The sequence below is a fragment of the Microcaecilia unicolor genome, chromosome 8 (genome assembly GCF_901765095.1).
Source record: "Microcaecilia unicolor chromosome 8, aMicUni1.1, whole genome shotgun sequence".
Taxonomy (NCBI): Eukaryota; Metazoa; Chordata; class Amphibia; order Gymnophiona; family Siphonopidae; genus Microcaecilia; species Microcaecilia unicolor.
Window position 1 is genome coordinate 185,193,858 of NC_044038.1, and position 13,157 is coordinate 185,207,014.

Below are 13,157 nucleotides of genomic sequence, written 5' to 3' on the forward strand. Positions count from 1 at the left end.
AAAATCAGAAGCAAGATGTAAATAAATGATTCCTTAGTAAACCAAATTGCAAACCTCATCACACAAACAGTGGATCACCTCATCTTAAATATTGCTGTTCAGTGAATCTGGCCTATACAAACAGCGGAGTTGCTTGTCTTTGTTGAACTGGTTACTGGTCTCCAGTCAAACAGAACAGTGATGAGTTGGGTCACTTTAAAGCGGAGATGAAGCGGAAGCTGGTGGCAATTCTTGGTGAACAGACCCATGTCTCTATCACAACAGACGGCTGGTCATCTCATGGGAATTTTTCATTGGGATGACAGTCCACTGGATTGATGAAAGTCTTTAGAAAGGAAGCCTGCTTGTCTGGCCTTAAGACTGAAGGGTGCTCACACATTTGATGTCCTTGCATCAGTTCTCAAAGATATTCAAAGTTTGCCATCAGATATAAAAATTGTTAGAATAATTCCAACTTTGTGAAAAACTTCTGTGTAATTGCACATCATGATAATGATTATGAAGATAAAGATGAAGATGCAAGTGATGAATTAGACAGCACCATGTCTAATGCAGATGATAAAATATTCTTTGCTATATAGAACCCAAGTGTTTAAGATGCCATTGATCAAAACCTGCAGACCTAGTCAGAAGACATGAGTAATATTGCAACCTGGCATGATTTAAAGGAACTTTTTTATTAGCCTGAACAATCCACTTTCTAATAGTGCAGTTGTTGGACCTTTTTAGCTGTGCTGGACTCATGACTCACAACTCACAAGTGCACTCGCATGAGCGACACTTATTTTCAAAATTTTAGTTTTTCTAAAAACAATGCTGGATTGAATTGTAGAGCAATAAAGTTGTTGAGATAAAAAAAACATTAGCAATAGTTGCATTCATTGTAGTTACAGAACTTTACTTTTTACTCTAAAAGTATTGTATTAGGCAATAACTTTTTTACTTTCACTTGTAATTTTTTAAAATGTGTTCTTCACTGTACTTTTATTTTAGTATTAAAATATGCATTTATTTTTTACTTTTAAAACTTAAGTGCTTTGACCAGCACTGCTTAAATCTAAGTACACCATATCTAGTGCTCTCCCTTTATCTGATTCACTGGTCACCAGGGTCAAATAAATCACATTTAGAAGACCTAAGTGACTTACTGAGAGGACAGAACGGTCTTTGCTCTGGCCAGTTAAGAAGTCCACTATTTTGTGTGTATCGGAAGCAAAGAGAATGCATCCTTTATCTGATGCAACATTCCACTTAGCCTATGTCATATTTACAAAAGGAACAGAGAACTGAAAGCAAAGTGGCCTACCTACTTCACAGCTGGTCTCCAAGGACAGATTTTGGTCCTTAAAAGTAGCCAATTTAGCATTATTCCCTGCATACTACTGCGTATCATCACTATTTCTGTTGAAAACCTTGTGCAAACTCATCAGGTTTCTTTTACAACTGACCGTAGTCAGTCTCCTACAAAATGTGGGCCCAAAATCCACAGTGCGTAAGTGCACGGGGGGAATGCCCAGGACTTGTGCACACATAGAAGCAGTTAGTTGCCAGCTCACTGCATAAGAGTTCGCACCTAAAGTTTGGTGTGTAAACGCAGCCTTAAGCTAGTAATCCTAGAATGGAAGTTCTGCGCAGAAGCTTTGAAACCTTTCTTGAATCTACCCAAATGCATACACAAGTATAAACAGGTGCATGTATGTCTGTCTAATTCACAAAGAGAAATCATAGTATATTAAAAATCTCCAAGACACCTATAAAAAGCACTGAGTGTGAACTGGAGAAGGGCACAAACTCTCTCTTATAGACAGAAAGATATAAACAACGGCACAATATTAATAAGAACAGTTAACACAATCTTGTTTTATCTACGTATATTTTTCTTATGAAAAGTAACATTATCTACACAGGATTCTTCTGACTCCTTCTGACTGAATTCACATAGGTAGAAGCTGGAAAACATTCCTATATTTATACATTTGAATTTATATATACAGTAACATTTAAAAACACATTTAAAAACTAGAAATGTGCAAAAAGTGTAAACAATGCTGCTCCCATATCCTCCAGTCTCAAGCAGTTGCGTCACATTCACTCTACAGTCGAGTTGGCTCCTCTTCGCTCTCACTGCAGTTCCCACAACAATCCTGAAAAAAGTTTGGAGGAGATGTGGATGACAGGGAACAGATGGAGAGAGAGGATAGAGGGAGCAAGACAATATGAGGAGCAAAGTGAGTTGAGTCGCAAGTTTTTGGAGAAACATTACTTCTGCATATGGTGATGCATTTAGGTCCCAATGTAACAGCATGGCTTAAAGCATTTATTAACTTGTGCATTAAAATAATAATAATAATACACACCACATTAATGCTCAAAGCAGTAAGATAAGCACACGCTAATGCACTAGGCAGTTTAAAAAATAACGCGAAAGCCTGCGTACAAAGAGGGTAGTTTTATACAGAGCCTACCTAGTTTTAGGCATTACAAGAGTACGCAAATACCATTTTCAGTTCATTCTTGTATGTCGTGCTCTCAATACATATCTTAGTCATTTACTTGCATAAATAAGCCCTTATAATTTCACGCACAGGGGCAGAGTCTGGGTGAAGCATGGGTGGGGTGAGTGTAGGTAGTAACATTTCCTACATGTGGATACTACACCTCAAGCACAGAGCTGGTGAAAGTCTTGTAGCTACGTGGACATGCATTCCCTTACACCTAGGCTAGTATTTTTGAGATACGGTGATTGCACAATGGGCATGGCACCAAGTCATCAACCCAGCTCCAATCTGGATTAGATCATACACAGTATCTGCCAGAAAGGCTGCAGAAGATGCCAGCCACTGTCACCTTACAACTCTGCGGAAGCTGTTGGGTCCACCTGAGAAATGCCCGGGCCAAGCAGCCTCCACAAATTGCCATATGGATCCCCAGCATGGAAGACACTTCCACCTTCTTGTTTTGAGAGTCCTTCAAGGCCAATGCTCCCTCCACTAGGATGGTGGTTTTCTTAGTCACCACTGTTATCAGTCATCCATTTAGGGAAACTGAAATAGTTTATCTAGATCCTCCTGGGGTAAAGAGTGATTTGCACTCTACAAGGACCGTACTCCTCAGAGCTTAATGAACTGTTGATGCCACACGGCCCAGCAACTCAACATTTGACCAGCTGAAACACTTGCTGACTTTACCACATCTCCTCCATAGTGGAAATCAAGTAGGTTATCCTTTGGTGTGGAAGAAAGGCAGTTGCTTGAGCCATGTCTACTAAGGCTCCTGTGAATTCCAATTTTTGTGCTGGCTTTAGATATGTCTTGGGATAATTTATGACAAACCCTGGTAACTACTCTAGCACCTGAATGGTTGAATTAACAGATCTTTTTATACCTTCCTGAGCTGTGCCTGACCAGCCAATTTAAGTAGGGAAACATGTGAACCCCCAGTCTGTGTAGATAGTGTGAGGACCTCTAAATGCACGCGACCCCCCCCCCCCCCCCCCAACTGCTATTCAGCCAGCAGCAGTGAATAGTTTTTTTCCAGATAAGTTAGGCCTGGTTATTCATTGCTGAGCCACATCTGGGACCAGCACTGAGAATATCCAGGTCTGAGTGGGCATGTGTTGGCCACAAGCACTTATGTGGGTCCCCACTACATATCTTGCATAAGGGGATGTTCAATTTTTGCCTCCCTCCACCCCTTGCCAGAGCAGCACTGCCTCTGGAAGTGCCTCCCGCTCAAGAACAGAAGCCCCTCCTGGATTCCCTCTAGGAGCAATGCCTTCTCTAGAAACACCCTCTCCCCCCACTGGCATACCGTCTCATTCCCTGGTGGTCTAGCAGGTCTTTATGGAAGAAGCGATACCAATTAGCTCCTACCTATACTGGCTTTGGTCTCAGAACAGCAGAATGGTTGAGTAGGACTGGACTAAACTAAAAAGAGTTTATTAGAATGGAGAAACTTTTCTTCTGGTGTCACCTGCTATCCAGGCAAGGCTGTATCTCTGCTTGGTGTGACAGCAGCTCTCCTTCAACAGTATTCACTCGTGCTGAGACACTGTACTACACATTCAAGCCAGGACCCGCCCAGGCAGCATGACATCAGGATAGGACAGCACTCTGGTAATTAAGGTACACGTACAGATCTACAAAAGGCTGATGATACCTGTCGGCTGAAGAGTCGCTGCAACAGTCCCTTCTTTGGCTGTGGAGGTGGCTGACCTCTCCAGTCCAGATCTGGTGGCACACTACCATCTGCAGTCAAAACATTCAGTTCTTTGAAACATTCTGTTTCAATCATCTAGCCGGAAAAAAAAATACCCAAAAACAAATGTGTTACTCTCTCTCTCTAATCCTACAATTTCCATGCACCCTGATTCTTTCCAATGTCGAAGGCAGCCTGACTGTTTTCAGCAGCTTCCTACAGTTACTGGCTTTCAAAATACAGAATAAGTAATCAGAACGCTTTCTGGACTGTCTGCTGAGATGCAACCTAGCCTTGTGCTGGGGGAGATGCTGCAATAGCACAGCATTGAAGGCAGGCACTGTGTGGTGAGAGAAGCACTGGTGAAACTCTGCTTTTTCTATATTGGCCAAAGCCCACTTACCTCATTCTGCCATGGAATAGATACACTTCCCGTAGCAAACTTCTGGTAGAAGTCATTGTCTGTGGCCTCCAGTTCCACCCCCTTCACTGTGGAGAACTGCTCAATGTCCAGTACATCCTTACAGTATATGGCCTGTGGCTGTGCAGAGGAGACGTGTCATAAGAACATAAGATGTGCCATACTAGGTCACAGCAAAGGTCCATCAGCATCTGGTCTGACAGAGGCCATTTCAGCCTTCCAAAGAAGGGTGCTCAGAGCAGATCCAGGACTTACATCAGGCTTGAAGGGAGGATCCAGCAGTCCTACTTCCAGTCTCTTGAAGTTCAAGTGTCTGAAGAGAGGGTGCTCCTTCACTTCCTGGGCACCTCGTCCTCTACATCCCAGACGCTCCTTTGGGTCTTTGCACAAGAGCTGTGAACACAAGAGATATTAATAGCCCTGACGCATACCCTGCAGGATTAATTAGAATCACGCTATAAATCTCTGACCCACTGGCTAACAGTTGTACTGCTCTAAAATCATGCAGAGACATACAGGTCCCCTAATCCTTTTCAACCCTCAGCTGCCAGTTTTCTAACAGGAAGGTTGGGGAGGTGCCAGGTCCTACCATGGTACAAAGACAGCGGGAGTTTGTGCAGAATTTGGCAGAGTATTCCTCTTGCACCTCCTTCACCAGGCGCTCCACCTCCTCTCGCTTCATCTTCTTCTTCCTTTGCTGAAAGGGGGACTGCCCCTCAATCATTTCATACAGCAGACAGCCAAGTGCCCACCAGTCAGGGCTAAATGTATACCTTTCATTCTTAATCACCTCTGGAGCTGCAGGAGAGAAACGCCAGGGTCAGCGAACAGGAAAAAAGAAAGTTAAAAACTGAAGATCATCAGCCCCATTCACTGCTCTTCCAGCACACTCCCAGTGGCAATGGGAAGGGGCTGTGCTGCAGAATGGCAGGTTCTCAAGAAGCAGAAGGGGACATACTGAGGAGCAACAGACTAAGCTGAACATTCATGCTGCAATGCGAGCATCAAAAGAAAGGTCTGAAAGGGTTTTGCACTCACCCATATATCCCACTGTGCCCACCCTGCCTTTGATACTTCGTCCTTCTGGAATGTGTACAGCCAGTCCAAGATCAGAGATACGGATGTGACCTGTGGAAAGAGTCACAAGAAGATTTAAGTAATCAGTTATCTCACGTTTCATCAGACATCTGTTTACACACTGCATATATGCTCATGCAAAGCCTGCCGTTTGCTGGGCTCGCTCTTTACGAGACCCTGTATGCTGGACATTCTTGTTCACCATTGAAGACACTCAATATCAGGAGCTCACCATGGTCATCCAGCAAAATGTTTTCTGGCTTCAGATCCCTGGGCAAAGAAAACAAGGTGGAAAAAAAAAGTGTATGTTTCCAGCATAACAGTGGAAATACTGAAACACAAGGCTACAGAATGTATTTTCTTTCATTCTTTTCCACCATGCTCAAACAGTACTGCATATGGTGGTGGAGGTCGCATTATGACGGTTAATTCTGAAGACTGTTTTACATACAAAAAAGGGCTTTTAAAAAGATTGCACAACCGCATACAAAAAGTACACTCATGGAAAGTGTGTGTCCAAGAGGTATAGATGGGATGTATATATGTATTTTATAAAATAGCGTGCTAATCACTGTTCCACCAGTGCAAGTTGAAAAACACAATACTAAGTCCATTTAATCATGAAGATTTCAATACAGAGGAAAAAAGAATTCAGAAGCTCAAGATTCTGTCCTGCTGCCTAACAGGCTGGACCTAACAACTGAGCAGCTTCCTCATGAGTGATAAAACACTTCCTTTCTTTTTTTTTTTTATCTTCATGTGCATTCAACAGAATTCTTATTTCCATTTTTAAACAATTTTAGATATACACAAAAGAAACTACACATCCAAACTTTCTGTAGATAAAGAATACAGCAGGCACTTGTCTTGATGCCGTTTCACTTTTTAAGCTTCTTCAGGAGCGACACCAGTATAAGGCGTAAACTGTACACTACATTTAAAAAAAAAACCTTTGCCTCCATATTGAAATCTTCACGATTAGATGGACTTAGTATTGTGGTTTTCAACTGGTGGAACAGTGATTGGTTCTCAATAGCAAGTTAGAAGCCTAGGAATTGATTAATCTTACATGTACAGTACACCATTTTTGGAACAAGCGTACAATTTGTACTCTGCATTTGAGCACTATGGGGACCGGATACGAGAACTTATTTTATAAAATGGTACACAGGCCTTTATGTTATTTTTATAGAATGAGATACAGGCACTTTTTTGGACTTCTCACATACATAACTTAAGGGGGAAAAAATTAGAACCCATAAGCTCAAACAGCACAGTATATGGTGTGAACGGAGTCTCTGGTCTCAGCAGGATATAAGCAGCCTTGAGCATCAGTGAATTGTACAAGGACTATTGTATGACATATTCTACAAATGCAAAATATAAACAGGCAATTATTTTATATATATTTTCTGTACACAAAGGGTATTATTTGGATTTCCATGACCCTAAGAGTTTCAGAGTGTGGATCTGCTGAAGCAGAGAACATATACCTATGAACAAAATTACCAAAACCTATAGACTACTTCAGACATATGAAATGGGCCTAAAAACATGCAAACATACTTATGCAGACAGTACTAAGTTTACAGAATGCCCAAGTTGTCATAAACCTGGGAACACCTCCCTGCTCGTGTTATGACAAAAGCCAAGAAAGCAGTGTCTCCACTGTACCTCCTGTTCTGATGGAAATGGTGGTTTTAGCATCCAGTATGCAATGGGAGACTCCGTTACCTGTACACAATCCTTTCCCGATGAAGGTCTTGCAGGCCACAGCAGATCTCAGCAGCATAGAATACTGCTCGGTTCATATCAAAGCCTTCTTCCCCCATGTGGTAAATGTGGAATTTGAGGTCTCCTCCATTCATCAGCGTCAAAACTAGGTATAGTGCGTCTTTACTTTCGTAGGCATATGCCAAACTAACCTGCAGACAGGCGACCGTATCATTCATCATGAAATGGCACCAGAGAGCAACACATCACTTCTCTTAATAACTTCCAAAGTTCAACAGCACGGAAGAAAAACAATCCAGATAAAACAGTCAATACGCTAAAGCTTCACACTGTTAATGAACCATTTTTGGCACCACTAGGCAATGCGTTTTGATCTTTAGGTGTTTCACATTGATTCTATGCAGATGATGCACTATTTGCTTATCCCAGGAAGCAGGATTTGGTAGTCAATTTGGTAGTCAATTAAGTGACTGTATGGAGGCAGTGACGACATGGATGTTTACACATGGATTGGTCCTGAATGTTGCAAAAACAGAAGTTATGATTGTGGGTAAGGAGGAATTGTTTGCCTGGGGGATATGTGTATGTCTGTGGGATATGTCTGTACCAGTAAGAAAGGAGATGAAATTGCTGGGGATTACCTTGGACAGTAAATTGGCAATGAGATCACAGGTTGCAAATGTAGTTCAGGTGGCATTTAAATATTTGCATATGTTGTATCGATTGAAGCCTATGCTTTCTGTTGATGATTTCCGATGTGTTGTTCAAAATTTGGTTATGGCATATTTGGACTACTGCAATGCCCTGTACATTGGTATGTCGTCTTTGAGTGTCAGGCCATTGCAAAGTGGTTCAAAATGCAGCAGTGAGAACAATTATGGGGGTGACAAAGTTTCTCATGTAACATCAATGCTTAAACAGTTACACTGGCTGCCTGTTTTTCAAAGAATTAAATTTGACAGTTATACACCAGACTTTGTTTGCAGTTGCTCCATTCTATCTGAAGCATATGTTGACTGTTTACTATCCAAGAAGTGAATTGCAGTCAGAGGCTGCTATGAGACTTTCAACTGATTTAGAACAGTATGGAACTTTGTAAGTCTAAGTGCTTTGAAAATGAGCCCCATAGTAATTTATTTTATTTATTTATTGCATTTGTATCCCAGATTTTCCCACCTTTTTGCAGGCTCAATGTGGCTTACAATACATCATGAGTTGTGGAAATCTGTCTGAAAAAATACATTTAGTATAGCAAAAGGATCTAAGGGTAAGGTGATAATAATAAAACATGATAATATCTTAGCAAGTAATAGAGTAGGACAGTTCTGGTTCCATGTGGAAGATTTCACATGTCATTGTGGTATGTTCTGTCAAAGAGGTGGGTCTTCAGTAGTTTGCGCAAGTTAGTCAGTTCATAGACCGTTTTTAAGTTGCGTGGTAATGCGTTCCAGAATTGTGTGCTCAAGTAGGAAAAGGTTGACGCATGTATTAGTTTGTATTTTAGACCTTTGCAATTAGGGAAGTGAAGATTAAGGAATGTGCGGGATGTTTTTTTTAGCATTCCTGGGTGGTAGGTCTATCAGATCTGTCATGTAGGCTGCAGTGTCACCGTGGATGATTTTGTGAACTAGAGTGCATATTTTGAACGTGATGCGTTCTTTGAGTGGGAGCCAATGTAACTTTTCTCGTAGGGGTTTGGCGCTTTCATATTTTGTTTTACCGAATATGAGTCTAGCTGCAGTGTTCTGGGCTGTCTGAAGTTTCTTGATTATATACTCTTTGCAGCCATCGTAGAATGCATTGCAGTAGTCTAGATGACTGAGAATCATTGATTGTACCAGGTTGCGAAAAATGGTCCTTGGGAAGTAAGGTCTTACTCTTTTTAATTTCCACACTGAGTAGAACATCTTTTTGGTTGTGTTTTTCGCGTGACTCTCGAGTGTTAGGTGTCGATCAATAGTAACGCCAAGAATTTTTAGGGTGTCCGAAATTGGGAGGTTCAGTTTTGGTGTGTTAATGGTGGTGAATTTGTTCATGTTGTGTTGAGATGTGAGTATTAGACATTGGGTTTTTTCTGCGTTGAGTTTCAACTGAAATGCATCCGCCCACGAGTGCATGATATGTAGACTTTGGTTGATGTCATTTGAAATTTCGTTTAGATCTTGTTTGAATGGGATGTAGATCGTTACGTCATCTGCGTATATGTATGGGTTAAGGTTTTGATTTGATAGTAGTTTGGCCAACGGTATCATCATTAAGTTGAATAAGGTCGATGAGAGGGGGGATCCCTGTGGAACTCCGCATTCAGGTGTCCATGTGGCTGATGTGATTGAGTTAGATATCACTTGATATGAGCGTGTGGTTAAGAACCCCTTGAACCAGTTAAGAACGTTACCTCCTATTCCAAAGTACTCGAGGATGCGTAGTAGAATTCCATGATCGACCATATCGAAGGCGCTAGACATGACAAATTGCAGAAGTAGTATGTTCTTGCCAGTGGCTATCGTTTGTTTGAATTTAGTCATGAGAGTTACTAGTACTTTTTCAGTACTGTGGTTAGATTGGAATCCTGATTGGGAGTCATGTAATATTGAGAATTTGTTTAAATAGTTTGTGAGTTGTTTGGTCACCATCCTTTCCGTTAGTCTGGTTATTAGGGGGATGGATGCTACTGGTCTATAGTTGGATAATTCGCTAGCACTTTTCTTTGCGTCTTTGGGTATGGGGGTGAGTAGGATATTTCCTTTTTCCTTTGGGAAGAGTCCATTTTGTAGCATTTTGTAACTCAACTTCGGTATGTATTAACACGAGCTACAGCCTTTGTTCCTGCAGGGATCACATTGTGAAATGTGTTGTCAGGCCACTTTCGGCACTGTAGTAGTGCAACACAGTTTAGAAAATTGTTGAAGACAAAATTGTTTGTCTTGGCAGTTTTTTAATTTTGAAGATTGAATTATTATGGTCTGTTTTATGTTTTTTTTTTTTTACTTTTCTTCCCCAAAGCTTATTTTTATTGATTAAATACAATCAATCTATTGTAAAGCAATATAGCCTTATATATTACATAAAATATAACCATATATATGACAATATAGTATCAGTAAATGTTAATTTATGTTTCAACATTTTTATTGATAATATACACATATTATCACAACCATAGTCCGGGGTTCACAACATGTCGCCCCAAATGCTTCCAAACTTACAAAACAGTGATAACATCCATCATCAATCTTTTAAACATATTTTCTCCCCCTTCCCTCCCTCCCAATCCCCCCATGAATCTCCCAATCGAGCCCTGGATTCTTATAGGCTCGGTTGGTATCTCTCCCCTTCCCCTCCCCTCCTTCCCCCCCCCCCCAAGAAAAGGGGCCATTCAAGGGAACTTGATCACCACTCTATATCAAAAAAGAAGAACCATAGGTACAAATATATAATCTTGTGACTAACATGTCAAATTCAAGAGCAGACTGCGACCTCGCGGGCTCAACGTATCTATGTACCCATTCCAAATTTGCATAAAGGCCTTTTTCTTCTTAGGGGATCCCCGCGCCTCTCTGGCCTCCCATGTGGCTAGCAAATGAATTTGATTCCTCCATTGCCAGTAGGACGGGGGATCCGGGGAGACCCAGTGTTGTAATATAGTTTTCTTGGCCACTAAACATACTTTTCGACACCAAGTCCTTATCCCCTTATCTTTCATCCGAAACCCTGAATGTGTATCTAGTATATAGTGGTCCCAGGATCCTCGTATTACTCTTCCCGCTATTGTGGACATATACGTCTGGATTTGACTCCAGAAGGCTCTAATCTTTACACAGCCCCAAAAAGCATGATACAACGTGTGTACTGTAGCATTACATTTAACACAACTGTCACTACTTCTGGGGTTTATATGTGCAAGTTGTTGTCTGGAGAAGTAAGCTCTCACAACTCCTCGGAATCCGCATTCTCTCAACCTCTCATCTACCGTAAGGGCAGGAATGCTTCTCAAAGTGGCTCTTACATCCCAATTCCCTAATTTCCCTCCTGATTCCCTTTCCCACTGTTGTTTGATGGACTGAAAATTCTTGGGCGTGGAGATTAGTGTTAATGCCCTGTGTATAGCCGACACTGTCGCCCCAGTAAACTCCATCTTTTGGAAAAAATCTCGCACTTTCTCCTCCACTTTCATCTGCAAAGCTGGTTGGTCCAAACTTAGAATGTAATGTTTAATCTGGGCGTATGCAAACCTATCTCCCCAATGTGTGCCTAAGCTATTTTGTATCACCTCAAATTCCATCATCTTCCCTTCCCCATCCAGCATATGTTCTATCCTTGAAATCCCCTGAGCTTCCCACCTAAGAAACGCCACATTCTCACGTCCCGGATCAAAGTTCAAATTACCCCTTATTGATAGTAATCCGGTAACTGTGGCCTTTCCCCCCATAAGTTTCACGAACCCTCTCCATGTCTCCCTCAATGGCTGTAATAACACACAATGTTTGAGACTTATAGGCAGGTTTCGCCGCTCTTGATGCAGTAGTGTTAAAGGGTCGTAAGGAGCGAAGTATTCTTGTTCCATCTCTAATGGGGTATATTCCCCTGCCTGGTTCACCCAGTCTCCTATATGCCTCAATAAACAGGCATAATTGTAGCTGCGAAGGTCAGGTAAACCTAATCCTCCACTCTGCCATCTCCCCATCAAGAAGTGCATTTGCAATCTGGGTTTTTTCTTTGCCCAGCAAAATTGGCTAAAAGCCCTATTAACCTTCTTCAAATCTTTCTGCAAAAGACGGAGAGGCAGTGTTTGCATGGCATAGAGCCATTTGGGAAAAATCATCATACGAATTAAATTTATTCTGCCTCTCAAGGATATGGGTAGCCCTGCCCAATTACCAAGATGTTTCTTCGTGTCTGTTAATAGGCTATTTATATTAAGTGTGTATAGCTGCGTGGTGTCCATAGTCAGTCTAATCCCTAGATATTTGAATGAATCCTTCGCCCAACTCAGGGGAAATTCCTGTCTCCATCCCTGCTTTACTTCTTCTGAGGAGGCTAATGCCTCCGATTTTAGGAGGTTCAATCTAAAACCTGCATAGTCTCCATATTCCTCAAACGTTTCCATTAAATTAGGAAGGGAGTTATGCGGCTCAGTAATCATCACTAGTAGGTCGTCTGCAAAAGCTGCTACCTTAAATTGATATTTACCAATGGGCATCCCTTTTATCAAAGGGTTTTCTATGATGGTACGGATCAAGGGATCCAATGTCAGCACAAAGAGTAAAGGAGATAATGGGCACCCCTGTCTGGTACCTCGCCTTATCGGGAAAGACTCTGTCTCCAACCCATTGACCCGTATTGTGGCCCTCGGAGCGTGATATAAAGCTTTAATTGCTGATGTAAAACGTCCCGTGATCCCATATCCTTCTAACGTGGCGAAGAGAAACTCCCAATGCACTCTATCAAACGCTTTTTCTGCGTCAAAGCTGATAAGTAGCGCTGGTGTGTTATTTCTTTTTCTCATCTCTAATGCCCCTAGAATTCGTCTTAGATTCTTAGCAGACGTCCTCCCTTTTACAAACCCTACTTGTGTCTCGTGTATTAGGTTTGGCAGCACTTTCGCTAACCGATTTGCCATTATTTTTGCTCACAATTTCACCTCCACGTTTAACAATGATATCGGCCTATATGATTCCGGAATCAGTGGATCCCTGCCAGGTTTTGGTATAACTGTAATTTGTGCCCT

The 13,157-nt window shown here is 41.7% G+C and overlaps 1 protein-coding gene across 3 annotated transcripts in view; it reads right to left on the reverse strand.

Annotated features, from left to right (window-relative positions):
- Positions 1 to 1,052: 1,052 nt before the first annotated feature.
- GRK6 (G protein-coupled receptor kinase 6) overlaps positions 1,053 to 13,157 on the reverse strand; it is an 82,900-nt gene continuing 70,795 nt past the window's right edge. For all 3 annotated transcript variants that reach the window (XM_030213209.1, XM_030213208.1, XM_030213210.1), the window contains 8 exons: positions 7,430 to 7,620; positions 5,928 to 5,965; positions 5,657 to 5,746; positions 5,208 to 5,416; positions 4,874 to 5,011; positions 4,601 to 4,738; positions 4,159 to 4,293; positions 1,053 to 2,144 (listed from right to left, as the gene is read on the reverse strand). In XM_030213209.1, the coding sequence (XP_030069069.1) occupies positions 2,094 to 2,144; positions 4,159 to 4,293; positions 4,601 to 4,738; positions 4,874 to 5,011; positions 5,208 to 5,416; positions 5,657 to 5,746; positions 5,928 to 5,965; positions 7,430 to 7,620 (990 nt within the window). In that variant the 3' untranslated portion in view covers positions 1,053 to 2,093. The remainder of the gene's footprint in view (positions 2,145 to 4,158; positions 4,294 to 4,600; positions 4,739 to 4,873; positions 5,012 to 5,207; positions 5,417 to 5,656; positions 5,747 to 5,927; positions 5,966 to 7,429; positions 7,621 to 13,157) is intronic.